Source organism: Mus pahari, chromosome 4, assembly GCF_900095145.1.
Source record: "Mus pahari chromosome 4, PAHARI_EIJ_v1.1, whole genome shotgun sequence".
Classification (NCBI taxonomy): domain Eukaryota; kingdom Metazoa; phylum Chordata; class Mammalia; order Rodentia; family Muridae; genus Mus; species Mus pahari.
In genome coordinates, this window is record NC_034593.1 from 76,197,844 (window position 1) to 76,212,451 (window position 14,608).

Below are 14,608 nucleotides of genomic sequence, written 5' to 3' on the forward strand. Positions count from 1 at the left end.
CTTTCTCCCATCTTTATTCTGTGATGTTGATGAATGCTTTTGCTGTGGGCTTTCATTGGGACATTTAGAAACCTTTGCAAACATTATGACTTTGTACCTAGCACAAAAGCATTCCTTTCATTGTTAGACTTGTGGTTCTAACCAGTCCAGACACCCAGAGTCAGGTCTGTCTGTTCTCTTTGTTTAGGTTTATGCCAGAGCCCAACCTGCCTCCCTTAGTGCTCTATGATGACGCATCTCTGCCACCAGGTGCAGACTCTCAGCAGGTGATCAATATTGACCAGCTTCGGGACAAGCTCCCAGAGCTCCCCAGTGCAACCAGAGAAAGGCTTGTCCAGCAGTATGGGATGCTTCCCGAGCACAGCTTTGCGTTACTGGTAAGTTTTCAGTGGATCAGAAATGAACCCAGCCTGGCAGCCTGGATGATGCTCCACAGTGGCCCCTGCAGGCACTGTCAGGCACATTTCTCCACACCTCCTCCAGACCCCTCTGAGAAGGGTAAGGCACTGTACCTTACTTGCTGCCCTTGACAGTACGTGCTTGTCTGCTCCTCAGAACAGCAGGAAAGCAAGCAGAGCCTCCTGGCTACCCACAGGAGCCATGGAGACTTGGAAGGTATTTCAAAGGTTATGGATGAATGCGTTCCCACATACCTTCAGGACAAAAAACAAGCAGCCACCCTCCCCCAAAAAATAGTGTTTAGGGTTTCTAGATGTTTTAATGGTGTTGAGCCAAGACAAGATGTTACTTTTCCCAAAGCTAGTAAACATTTCTCCTGGATAAAATGTTGCAGACTGACTAACCGTCTTCATCCTGTGGAGCTTGAGGATGCCTCTTTGGGGCTGTTATGGAGTCTGATGCCCTTGAGGTAGCTTGGGGATTTCCAATCCTTTTCAGAACTACTTAGGGCTTTGTGGATCTCTTTGTCTCGTGGCAACAGGAAAGTGATGCAGCTTCAGCGAGGGTGGTGTTCTGTCACAGTTGTCATCTTGTCAACAGGAGAAAGTGGGAAGTTGTTTTGTAGTTTTGGGTAGGTTTTGAGACAGGGTATCATGTAATCTTGGCTGGCCTTGAACTTCTATCATCTTCTAGAACAGCAAAACCTGCGGAAGCTGGAGTCTTGCTTTTTAAATGATCAATAAGAAATATATGGGGTATTGGTATATGTATGTAAACATATATATTCAATAACCACAATATAGTGACTTATAGTACACTAGGCAATCTATTGCTTGCTGAATGGTTCTTTTTGTCCTAGTAAGTCAGCTACTTTGAGAAGCAAACTGTGACTTATAGAAGAACTCCTGATTTCTGACCCAGAGTGACTAAGCACAGACTGCTGTTTGGTATTTTAGGTTAACTTGATCACTGCCTCTGGTAGGGATCCATTGTGTCTTATGCATATGCCTGTGACAACTGTCATTGCATTTAAGTTAGTAGCATATCTTGTCCAATGTCTTAATCTTCACCCATCTTCCTCATCACCTTTGCTACTTGAACTCAACACTGAATTACAGACCTGCATCTTATTAGCATTCTTCAGCTAACCTCAGGGAAGGAAGGAGGGACCAAGGATATTTGGCTGCAAAGACATCAGTGCCATCTTTCCATCTGGCCTTTGAACTGCTGGACTCAAGCCAACCCTTTGAGGTAGCTTATAGTACACCGAAGTTTCTTGGTCATGTCTTTGCTCTAACCCACTGGTTCTCAACATTCCTAATGCTGGGACCCTTTAATACAGTTCTTCATGTTTAGTGACCCCTAATGTATTGGTTAGTTTTGTGTCAACTTGACACAACTGGAGTTACCACAGAGAAGGGAGCTTCAGTTGGGGAAATGCCTCCATGCCATCCAGCTGTAAGGCATTTTCTCAATTAGTGATCAAGCTGGGAGGTCCCTTGTGGGTGGTGCCATCTCTGGGCTGGTAGTCTTGGTTCTATAAGAGAGCAGGCTGAGCAAGCCAGGGGAAGCAAGCCAATAAAGAACATCCCTCCCTGGCCTCTGCATCAGCTCCTGCTCCCTGACCCGCTTGAGTTCCAGTCCTGACTTCTTCAGTGATGAACGGCAATGTGGAAGTGTAAGCCAAATAAACCCTTTCCTCCCTAACTGCTTCTTGGTCATGATGTTTGTGCAGGAATAGAAACCCTGACTAAGACACCTAATCATAAAATTATTTTGTTGCTATTTCATAACTGTATTTTTGCTACTGTTATGAATTGTAACATAAATATCTGATCTAGAACCCCTCAAAGGGATCACAACTCCCAGTTGAGAGCCACTGCTCTAACCTGATTTCCAGAAAAAAATCTACTAAATATGACATTAATAATTCTTATTGTAAATCAGCCTTTCTTCATAAGAAAGGAGAAAGGACCTCCAAAAATCTTAAACACACAGCTGTTTCACTCCCTTGAAAAGCAGCTCTTGAGATTGCCACATTTGGCCCCTGGAATGTGTCCACCTCACTTTGCTGAATGAACTTTGTAAAGTTAGGTCTGTGCCCTAGTCTTCTCAGGGTCTAGCTGCAGTAGGCCTTGATTAATGCTGGACAGTGCCAAATGAGTGAATCTGTTTGAGTGGTTTATGGACCTTAGCAGGCACCGTGGGAGGGGCAACATTGTTCCCCCGCTTCCTAGTGCTTATGTTTATTCCTGACACCAAGGCTCATCAGCTCCCAGGGAGAGTGTAGTGGATAAACTGAGCACAGGAGCCCAAAGGCCATGGTGACCACAATGGTGACCATACCAAGAAGGAGGTGTGATTGGTTGTTTTGTTTGTGTGTTTTTACATTTTTAAGATTTGTTTTCTTTAGTACATTTAAAGCATAATATTTATATATGGAAGATAACGTACTAGGTGACTGAAAAGATAAAAGGGCTTGTCCTTGAGATTTCCAGGATGGATGAGAATATGAGACTGGAACAGACAGAGAATGATTCAGACAAATTGTTTCTCGAAATTAGGCAGCCTGAGCCCTTTATGACTCCATAATCGTTGGAAGCTGAGTTACTCATAACATTCCCGAAAATGATATGTTCATGTTTTCTGCCTCCATCAGAAGCACAACAGATTGCTGAGAAGGGCAGATGCACAAATCTAATGAACCATCTTTCAATTTAAAGCATGCCCAGGAGTATTCATTAAATAAATGGTGGTGGTAGAGGTGTGCTCTCAGGGTTCCCACTCCAGCACTGGGCCTTTAGACTCTTATTTAATTAAGGAGTGTATGCGAACCACCCCACCCCTCACACATACACTCCCTACACAGGAAAAAACCTTCAGAATCCAGCTCACTTTTAATTTATCTTGCCATTTTCCTGTGTACTTAAACACTGAATTATGTTTTGTTAGTGTTATCTCTGATATTTACAGAACTCTTGCTAATACCCCTTAGCATATACGGTCTTATCAAGCACATAGTAGGTCTTCATTGACTGGACAGACAGATGCCTGCGTGAATAGGGTGCCGTTGCATTGCACATAAGGCTTCTTAGAGCAGTAGTATTCCTGACAGATTCTGGAGACCAGATAGATACCTAAGCCACCCTTGACAACCTAGCAGTGTCATGTGGGCTGTGCACGTGTCACTAGACCCTTGCTGAGAAGACTCAGATGGCTGCTCCAGCCATGTTCTGTCTCATGTCTCTTGGTCTCAGACTCTTATGTTCCAGCTTTGTTTTATTAGCAGATTATTCTGAGTCTTCACTTTCTCTCCTAGACTGTGCTGAGAGTCCCTGTTCTAAAGGAAACCTGTTACTGATTTTCTTTTTTTTTTTTGTTTGTTTGTTTTTGTTTTTTATCATGTTTTATTATAATCATCAAAGCATTAGTTGTACACATTTCTATGTCTTACTCTTTTTCTAAACATGCATTTTTCTAAACATACACAATCCATTGATCATATCCATCCACCTTTCTACTCTTTTTTTTTTTAATTTATTTATTGTTATTTTCTTTATTTACATTTCTAATGCTATCCCGAAAGTTCCCTATACCGCACCCCCGCCCCTGCTCCCCTACCCACCCACTCCCACTTCTTGGCCCTGGCCTTCCCCTGTGCTGGGTCATATAAAGTTTACAAGACCAAGGGGCCTCTCTTCCCAATGATGGCTGACTAGTCCATCTTCTGCTACATATGCAGCTAGAGACTCGAGCTCAGGGGGTACTGGTTAGTTCATGTTGTTGTTGCTGATTTTCTTTACCCACATTCATATCTTGCACTGCTGAAGACTTCAAGTTCCTAAGCTAGCCTTGTTTCCCTGTCTTTGTCAAATGCTGTACTGAGATGTAGAGGCTGAGGTCTGGGGATTAGGGTTACAGAAAAGCAGAGATTTCTGGTAGCAGAGCAAGACCTGTGAGTCTGTGGGTGCTGGGAGAACTGTTAGGGTTGTTAGAGTTGCTGGTTTTCTTGGGAACGTTGCTTCCCAGTGTCTCACTTTGGTCAGGGAACACAAATGGTAGCCATTTGCCTACCATATGCAACTTATTTAAAGGCAGCTTTCTTACAGCGTGCTGCCATTTACTAGCTCCGCTTCAGACAGCCCTCAAGGCAGATCTAGTGACTCTCCTGTCCTAGGTGAGGAGGTATAACCTTTTTGCTTAAGGAACGTTCATACTCATCTTGGGTGATGCTCTATGTTTCTGAGCTGTATGTGTTGCTTGCACGCACGCTGTGCTGCCATGCCAGGTGAGATAGTGTTGTCTAGATAGTGTTGTGACTGCTCTTGACTGCCTTTGTTTCACTAGTGGAGGAAATTGAGCTTTTACTTTTGCTAAACCTTAATGCTTTATACAGTCCATGGCTATTTTTAGGAAGCCCAGTCAGAAAGTACAAGTTCATTGAAGCTTTTAGCCACTCTTGTTGGTTTCGAAGACGCCAGACTGTCCTATAAATAAACATACAATGTTGCCTACTGCATTTTCTGAAAATCAGACAACTGTAATGAAAAACAAACAGCACAAGCCATGCCGATTTTCCAAGTGGAAAAATTAGAGCGGCACAGTGAGCTGTCTTCTGCATCTTCATTTATTTTGTTTCTTAAACTTTTGCTGGAATTGCGTGGGTCCCTTGGTCTGAGTCATTGAGACTTGCTCCTCCTACCTAGGGCAGTTGGTAGGGCTTGTGGGGTTGCCTGAGGGCCTGTGTTGTCGAGCCTGGCTTACTGGGCAGGATGTGCTGTGAGCTCTGGTGCAGCTGGCTAAGGATGTGAGCAATAGACAGAGATGACTCATGGCTGCAGTAGAGGAGCTGCACGTGCAGCAGGTCTAGGTCAGGGTTGTGAGGGCTGCTGCGTCTGCCGTGTCCTGTCCCAGAGCAACATTCCCAAGAAAACCAGCAACTCTAACAACCCTAACAGTTCTCCCAGCACCCAGCACCGTGGCCTCTCACTCTTCACGCTTTGTGTAGTCCCACCCAGCTAAAGCTCTCACATCCAACACAGGCAGTCAGAGCTCCCCACTTCCCAGCTGGAAGAGGAGAAGGTGACTTACACCCCAGAGATGGTACTAGACAGTAGAATCTTCCTTGAATCTAAAAAGATTCCAAAGAGAATTAAGTGGACTTCTAGGGTATGCTTTCAGGGAAAGGAGAGTTGATATCAGGTAACATCCAAACATGACTCACTGAGAGTGTGCTAAGCAGAAGTTTATAAAAATAAAGAATGTATTATTTTATTTTTATTTAGTTTATAAAGAATCTGCAGGAAAACATGGTATCACCCCCACCTACCCTCTATTCAGTAACCTGTGCTACCCCTTGTGTGAGTCAGGCCCTGTATTCAGCCTCCAGACTTGTCACCTCATGAGGACAGCTTCATTTTCTCCATGGAAAGTAATAACCCTTTGACTCTGACATCATAGGAAAGGTTAAGGTGTCTCCCGAGGACAAAGGCACAGAAGGCATCGCTGGTTGCTAATGAACTGTTTTTGAAGCTTTTGCTTTAGGTTTCTTGTAAGTTAGAAAGAGCCTGGTTTTGCTTTGTGGATGAATTGCCCATAAAACAGTCCCCATGCCAAATTTCTCTATGTCCTCCATATAATACCTTTTGCTATTGTATCTGAAACCATATTGACTGGTTTTAGCCTCTTAAGGCTCTCATGTTGCAAAATTGTCATCTTTTAACTACTGCTGAAGAAACATCCATTCGGTCAACATTGTAGCATGCTGTATTCCAGCTCCATGCAATTCTTCATTTTATAAATTGCATCTGGGATTGCCAGCTTAAGGGTGCTTTGCAATTACTCCATGCTCTGGGGAAAAAAAAAAATTCTCCTCTTGTAAAGTAGAACAGAAAAAATAGATCTTCTAACTCTACTGCAAAAATACAGCTTCATTCCTCTTAGACGGAAGTAACACCAGGATCTCCTAGAGAGGATGTTCTGGGCTCCAGGGCATTTGGCCCCAAGTGTTTGCCAGTTGAAGAGAAAGTGTGGGGAGTGGGGAAGTCCCAGTCCCAGTTGAGGGACCCTGAGAGGCCTGTGTCTCCATCTCAGTCTCACACTTGATTTCCTGTTTGTGGAATAATATATCAGGGACATAAAAAAGATTTTATTTCAGGCTTCAGACAAGCAAAGCTTGGCTCCATGTGCATCCGTACTGCTCTCTACCGCCTTTATGCTCCACAGCACCTTTATGCTGCTACACAGAGCTCCTGCTGAGTAACCCGGGTTCTCCTGGTTGGACTAGTTGGAGCTCCATTCTTGCAGCTGCAGTTTCTGCTGCCATTCTGCTGCCTACGTTTATTGCCTAAATTATTTATATTTGATTATTCAAGAGATATGTTTGTTCCCAACTGACTTTCTGCAAATTCTCTCCCAGAATGAATATATTTTCAAGAACCAAAGTAAGTTTTACACTGGTTTAAAGGCACCCTGCAAAGAGCCCGTGTTCAGATTAGGGTATGTGTGCCTCCAGGTCGCGCTGGGAACACAGCGTGAGTGACACTGTTGAGAGTTTTGCTCAGATTTTAGAAGCTCTCACACCCTGTGGGAGCAATACTTGGTAAGAATTGTGAGGACTAGGAGAGAAGGCAGAGCGACAGTTGTCTGTACCTAGCAAGATCTGAAGAATCCACCCAGGGCTCACAGCGCTGATTTGGCGCTTCCATGGACCTTATGCATTAGGCTGAGCAGTGGTCAGGGTTCTCTGGCTTTCTTCTGTCTTCCCAGGCGAGGCCTATGTCCCAGGCCAGCCTCACACTGCCAGGTCACTTGGTTTCCCACTCACAGGGCTTTTACCAAAGATTGTCACCCCAGAGACAAGCATGCTCACATCATAAACCTGAGGCACCTACTGGAATGGACTGCACATTCCAGTCCCTCATTTTGTTATACAGTGTCTACTTTCTGGCCTAAAAGCATTGGTAGTAAAGCCTATTTTACTTCATCTCTCCCCTGGACTCTAGCATTCTTCTTATTCTCAAGACCGTGATTTACAAAGTTGTTTGATTTGAGTTTTGTTTTTCTCACTTTATAAGAATGACCAGAGCCACTGGTAAAATGAAGGCACAACACAGTCTCTGAGTATATAGGTGATGGGCCCCTTAAACGTCTGCACAGATGGTCAGAGCTGAGCTTCTCACACCCTTGTCACCAGAGGCAACATAGAGTGCCACATAGTGACATGTTATATCCTTACATAGTTGAAGAAACTATTGCTGCTCATGTACAGTGGGTGTGGGGCCTTCTGGGTAGTCATCTTATCACATCAGATATGAGCTGCACAGTTAGCTATGAAGCTGCCACCTGACTTGCCGGCAGTAGAGTGCAGTAATTGAGTATATTTAATATACACACTAATGAAAGAGAGCGGGGCTGTCTCATCTTACCAGGAGGAACCTAAACATAGCGCAGCGTCAGAGCCTTCATGAACACATCATCTCTGTAGCTGAGGGGAAGAGGTGTTGCTGAAGAAGAAGCACATGGGGTTTCTGGCCACCCATTGTCCTCTGGAGACCAGGGTAGCATGGATGGTGGGTACGCCACTGTCTTTCTTCCTGACCCGAGGATAGATGGGTCATGCCACACAGCCTGGGAATACTTTGGCAAAGGCAGATAGTAAACTTGCTACTTTCTTTGTCTAGGTTTCTAAGGTGACTGATTGGGGTAATCTGTGACATCTTTAATATGTCAGGAACTTGTGAACAGCTGGCAGACACAAAATAATAGAAGTCCTGGGAACATCTGTTCTGTGGACGAGGCTCACATTGTGCCTCATTTTCAGTCCCCAGAAAGGCAGCAGACGGGCTTACTTCCTCACAGACAGTATCCCAGAGGTGGATCGCTCAGCCCGCTGCTGCTCTCTGACTGGGTAGCCTCTAGCCCAGGAGTGCCTCAGTGCCCTCACCTGCAGAAGCCCTGAGCATGGGCTCATGGGTCTAAGTTAGCCACAAGTATGAGCCTGAGGGTACCTGCATTATTGTCATTAGAAGTGGCAGCCATATGCAGCTGCCCACAGGACCTACTGCTGTTGTCTATGTCAAACAGGTGCAGTAGTCGTATCTTACCTAATCTATATTCTCAAGGTTTGAGTTACAGTCAACTGTGGTGTACCAAGTGGAAAAATTCCAGAAATAAAGCAATTTATAAGTTAAAAAAAATCCTTCTATTATATTTTTTCTGTTTTATTGTTGTTAGTATTACTGTATCTAATTTATAAATTAAGCATCATCGGTATGCATATGTACGGAAACCTGTAGGGTTTAGCAGTCTCTGAGCTTTCAGACATCCCTGCTGGTCTTGGATCGTGATGAACTGCAGCACAGATATCATATTTAGTAAAAACTCTTGAGAGCCCTTGACCAGCCTTGAATTGCTAATCCAAGGTCCCAAAAGGTGGCCAAGGGCACTCCCTGTCATTTAAGCAGCTGTTGCTCAGCTAGTGTCTCCAGGGCTTGTTTCCTGAGTACCACCGGGCAGCTGTCTGTATCAGGTCTCATTCTACCAATAAATGCAGCCCAGCCTTGGTTTTGGACCATAATCAGGATCACAGGATATATGACTTAGAACAAGACATGAAGTTGAGAAATCTGTCTTCATCCTGTTTGGTCTGGATGGTCTTCCAACATTTCATCATCTCTAAAGGTAGACTACAAGAAACAGTGTATAAGCATATTGCTTCCAGGGCTCAGTGCAGGGTGAACTGATGCTTCTCCCAGAGCAAGCAGTGTGAGCAAGGTCACTCCTCCATTTTGCCTCTCAGCAGCATTGGTTAGTTGGCCAGTCCATTAGTAATTGAGGGTTCCTATGTAGTGTCTAAGCAGCTGACCCAGTGTTGGCTCTGTGTATAATTGAATGCTTTGAGAAATGAGATTTAAAAGAGGCAAAGATGCTTTGCAGTTGAAGATTGCCTGGTAGCATGCATAGGACAGGCTTTGTGGCCCTTGCTGCTTTAGACATCTCTGAAGCTATTCTGGAGTCATGTCAGCTAGGAGGCTTGACCTGCTGCGTGGCTGAATTTTGGATAGACACGGGTCTGTTGTTTGGGGGGAGATGTTAAAGGCCTAGTGGAGTGGCCTTGCTGCACCACTCTCAATAGGATTTTTATTTAAGAGAATTACCAGTCCACTGTTTTCCTCACAAAGCCCGATGGCTGGGCTGCCATATTCATCAGAGACTTCAGAGACCTGTCCCAAGCTTATTACTGTTTGCCAGTCTCGTGGATCTAAGAAAACTGTCAGGAAGCAGCAGGGGTGTGTGTGTGTGTGTGTGTGTGTGTGTGTGTGTGTGTGTGTGTGTGTGTGTGTGTGTTCTCGCCTTAGAAAGTGGACACCTGCTCTGAAGGGCAGAGCAGGCAGTCTCTGTGCTGCTCTAATTGATCAGTCATTCTTTAGGCGGTGGCAGCTGCAGCAGCCTCGGCCCCTTGCAGCCTCACTCCCTGTAGCTCCCTCTGTTGCTGTTGCTAGTTATACATCGTCTTTAAATTTTGCACTGAAACCCTGTATCCCCCAGGGAAGTAGAGTTCCAGCTCAGAGAGGCTTCATCACAGCACTGGCATGAGAAGACAAACAGAAATCTGACTCTCAGGGTTATCCATCCAATAATAAAACCACCCAAGGGTAAGAGAGAAGTTATCTATCACATCCCAGCCACTCAGCCAAGCTGTCAGGCTTTAGTGCAGTTTTTCTAGGTGGATTTTGGAAAACTTTTCCTTGCAAAAGGAAAACCTTGCAAAAGGTCCTGACAGCTCATCCTACCAGTGGGCCAACTTGTCTGAGTGAGAACAGGAAGGATTCTGCCTGCCCAGGGTGAGCCACATAGTCCTTTCTTCCCTTCCCAGTGACTCGTGAACCAGTGGAGAAGTTTGAAGACTTTCCAGAAGTTAAGCAATACATCTTCAAGTTACCTGGGTTGCCTTTATCTATAGTCAAGTTTGGGCTGCTGAGGTGGCCTTTGCCCTAGTTTAGCATGAGCAGAATAATAGTGGTGGCTCAAAAGGAGATGCAAGCAATGATTGTGGGGTTATTCAGTAGGCTTGTCACCAGAGAATTCATCGGTTAAAGGCCGTGTAGATGCTTTTTATTATGGAATGTCTACTCTAGCAGCTGTGTGCAGATGTACGTATTAAAACTTCAACAGTAGCTAAAGTTTGAGTGCACTTTGTTAGTATGTCTCACTTTTTAGTATTTTGTTTTTCTAGAATGGTCATTTGCATAATGAAGAATTCTAAGGGGAAAGGGTTATGAGTTTAGCTGAAGAGTGAACATAAGAATATTTCAAGAATATTGTATAATTTGAATTTCAGTGGGTAAGGAAAATATGCTGCTTAAAAGTATGCATCTGGAGACTAGAGAGATGGCTCAGTGGTGGGAAGTACACTCTGCTCGCCGAAGACCTGAGGTCACTGCCTAAATCCAACACTGGAACGGCCACGCAGGGCTCCAACTCCAGGGGCTGCATTGCCTCTGGCCTCCCTGGACACCTGCACATACGTGTACATACTGCCGTGTGTGTGTGTGTGTGTGTGTGTGTGTGTGTGTGTGTGTGTGTGTGTGTGTGTGTGTGTGTGTGTGTGTGTGTGTGTGTGTGTTAAAGTAAACCTTGTAAACATACCATCTGATTTTGGAGGTTTGAATCTCTACTACAAATAGGACATGTTTTTATTTTTCTTACAGAAGTATTAGGGCTAGCTTAATCACTGTGAGTTGATGAGTAGCATACAACTTGAAGAGTGTCTTGGCTTCTCTCATTCATAATTATGGCAGTCTCTAGTACTTAAAGGTGAGCATGATAGAACAGAGGATGAGCATTCACATGTGACTTATAGTGGGCACTTGGTGACAAGAGACCCTAATGCCATACACTGGCTCTAACCAAGAGTCTTCTGTGGCTAGAACCTACATGTCTGTACTTACCAGAGTGAACACGAGGAGCATGCCCTAACTCATGCTTCGGTCCAGAGTGGGGCAAACAGGAAAGCCCGGAGAAAAGTCTCCTCATTGGACCAAGCTGGTGAATATCTTGTGGAGCATGAGAAGAGGGGAGGCCACCACTCCAAGCTTAGCTCAGAAGTCAGAGGCTTCCTCACCCACTGTGGAGCTACTTTCACTGGGTCACACATATGCATCTTCTTGCTTGGACAGTCTAGCATCATTGCCTACCTCTCAGGACAACATGATGAATACAGGTGGCTATGTTCTATCTGTTACCTCCTTTGGCAGTGGTCACCAAGGCATCTAGAAGGGGACAGGATAGAAGAGAGAAAGGTCATCAGAGTCAAGCCATGTAAGTCTACTTCACTACCCAAGTGACGGCAAGTTTGGAAGAGGGTAGATGTCACTATCCTCCTGTCCATGACAGTAGGCACTCTGAAATATAGGTATACTCCCTTTAAAATATGCTTGTATGGATTCTGAGTGGCAGTGGAAAGCTATGTATGTTTGCTCAGACTGCTCTGGTGACAGCTCAGTGTAGACGTCCTGTAGCAGCAGAAGGCAGTGGTTTCCAACTGCCTTCCAAATAGGAGTGTAGGGACGTACATATGCACAGACATATATATATATATATATACTTTTTTTTTTTTTAACAGAATGAAGTTGGCCTACTGGAGTTCTTCCAGAATGTGATAAAAGAAACTAGGACAGAGCCAAAAAAGGTGACTAACTGGGTCCTGAACACTTTTCTGTGCTATTTAAAGCAACAGAATCTTGCAGTCAGTGAGAGGTGAGTGAGGTCTGGGGATTTCTTTCTTTCTGTATCATGAACTCTGTCCAGAGGCAATTGAAATAGGACAGGGTAAATTTTTTACTCTGCCTGTTCTCCCCCAGGGTCCCCTAACAAGACGACAAACAATCCCCTTTGAGTTCCACATTCTAAAAATAGCGTTCAGCCCATCTAGAAATCCACTGTGCTCAGATCCCTGATAGTACACTATGTCTGCACACTGTGCCAGGGCTTAGTAACTTGAGGATGAACAAGACAAGGAATTGACTCCCTTGTGGCTTTTACAGACCCACAAGACAGCCACTCTTCTCAGTCTGATCCTGGTGTGCTGGAGGCATGCACATGGCACAGTGAAGCACAAACCTGGGGTCCGTGTGGGACCCAACAAAATCACTCTAGACTTCCCTAGGACATGATTTAAGACCCAAGACCGAAGGACTTTGGGTTGCTGAGCAAATGGGAGCGTGGTTTACAAACATCTCCAAGTGCCATGATCAGATAAGCAGCCAGCCATGGGAGCTCCAAAAACCCAAAGGCCCCAGTGGGCTGAGGTGGGCAGGTGACAGGCTGGAAGATTTTCAGGCCAAACTGGATCACAGGTCCACTCCAATTTCATACTGGAGGATTATGGCATATATTAATAGCTTGGGCACTTAAAGTATCCCGAAGGAGTTCCTTATTTTCCACAGTTCTACAGGCTGAGAAGAACAGCAGTCAGGGCTGACCTCTTAACTTGCTGGACCTCAGATGGCTATCAGCATGCCGTATCATCACATGGTGGGGTGTTGGGGGGAGAGAGAGAACATTCACATCTTCTTAGAAGGTTCCTAATTCCATTGTGGAGCCCACCCTCTTGATTTATCCAACCACAGTCACTCGATGAAGATTCTTCCTTCTCACGCCATCACATCAGATGGTTACAGCTTCACGGTGGTGTGTATTGTCAGCGTGGGTCCAGTTCAGTCCTTGGCAAAGTAAGAGAGCAGTCAGCTTGTCTAGTAGGAGGAATCTCAGTAGGGAGAGACTGCAGATGAGCAGTGCCCTTGACAGGCCTGTGCCTAGATGACAGTGGCCTGGCTAAAATGAGATATACCAAGAAGGGAAGTGTTCTCGCACACACTGGGCTTCTCCATTCCTTACTTGGGCACCAAGGTGAGATAATGGCTGTCTTTTGAGGTCTGGTAGGAGCTGAAAGAACAGTGAAGACAGGGTCTGGGGAGGATGCTCTGAGTTGAGCTGCTGGTAAGGCAGACACCAAGTGGGGTGTGTAGCAGTCAGGGCAAGTGGACCCACAGCTGACCAGAATGCCTAGGGGTGTCCATTGAGAGTTCCCACTTGTTCCATCTGCACATTTGTTAGGGCTCAGCCTTGTAGTAACCAGAGAAGAACAGCCCACAGGACAGGCCCAGGCATGTCTCTGAGAGAAGCCAGCCACAAGAGTGAAGCAGCAAAGAGGGGGTCAGAGAGGAAAAGACAGCACCTGACTCGCTGAGGACAAGCTGGGTTACTAAGGCATTCACGGGGTAGAGTTGTTCCTGACCTAAAACACTCATGGAAATGTTGAGGTGAGACCTGGAGTCACATGGTGCATGTGGCAGCCTGTGAATGTAGCGAAGAGTCCTTGGGAAGAGAAGACACTGGCCTGGGCTGGCTGAGGATGGATCCTGTGTCTCTCTCAGAAGCAGGACAAAGAAGGGGATAGACAAACTGCTGAGGAGTTAAAGGACTACCAGGTATCCCAGAACTCAAAGGGAAGAGTGAGGGACTGCGGAGATAGATAGCTCGTGTGGTGCAAACGTGGGCACATGAGTTTGGATGCTCAGCTCCCATGTGAAAGAAGCTGGGTACAGAGATGAGGAAGGAGAAATAGCAGGATCTCTGAGCCCCATAGTCTAGCCAGGGCCTGGCATGGACTTTTGAAGCCTCAAAGCGACAGCCCAGGACACTTCCTTCAACAAGGCTACCTCCTAACAGCTCCTAAGAATTACACTAACCGGGAACCAAACGTTGAAATGTGAACCTGTAAGAGAACTTGTCCTCCAAGCTACCAAAACCTAAGAACATGTACACACCCAAATGAATAGCAGGCTTAAATATGGAGAGTGGGTGAGAGGGTCTCACTGTGGCAGCTAGGATGATGGCAAGGCCCTGTTAAGATCTCCATGGAAGGGGGGCCAGGCCAGTGGGTATGGCATTACCTCGGGACATCTCATTGCTGTGTCAAACACTAGGCACTGTGGCCTGAACTCCCACATCAGCCTTTGCCTTTCTTTCTCTCACCCATTTCCCCCAGGTGTAACCTTGCCCTTCAGAAACTCCACACCTTACACTTGAGCCAGTAAGAACCCAGAGTCAGGGGAAGGACAGGAGCAAGTGTCTAGAGATCAGCTTGCTGACTAGACTCACCTGCCCACAGTCCTTATACCACTCTGAAGACATTCTTGTTGAC

At 45.5% G+C, this 14,608-nt stretch overlaps 1 protein-coding gene across 1 annotated transcript in view; it reads left to right on the forward strand.

Annotated features, from left to right (window-relative positions):
* The window catches only part of Gatb (glutamyl-tRNA amidotransferase subunit B), a 72,547-nt gene that overhangs the window by 43,477 nt on the left and 14,462 nt on the right, over positions 1-14,608 (forward strand). The window contains exons 9-10 of the mRNA XM_021196030.2: positions 188-377; positions 12,026-12,159. Coding sequence (XP_021051689.1) covers positions 188-377; positions 12,026-12,159 — 324 coding nt within the window. The remainder of the gene's footprint in view (positions 1-187; positions 378-12,025; positions 12,160-14,608) is intronic.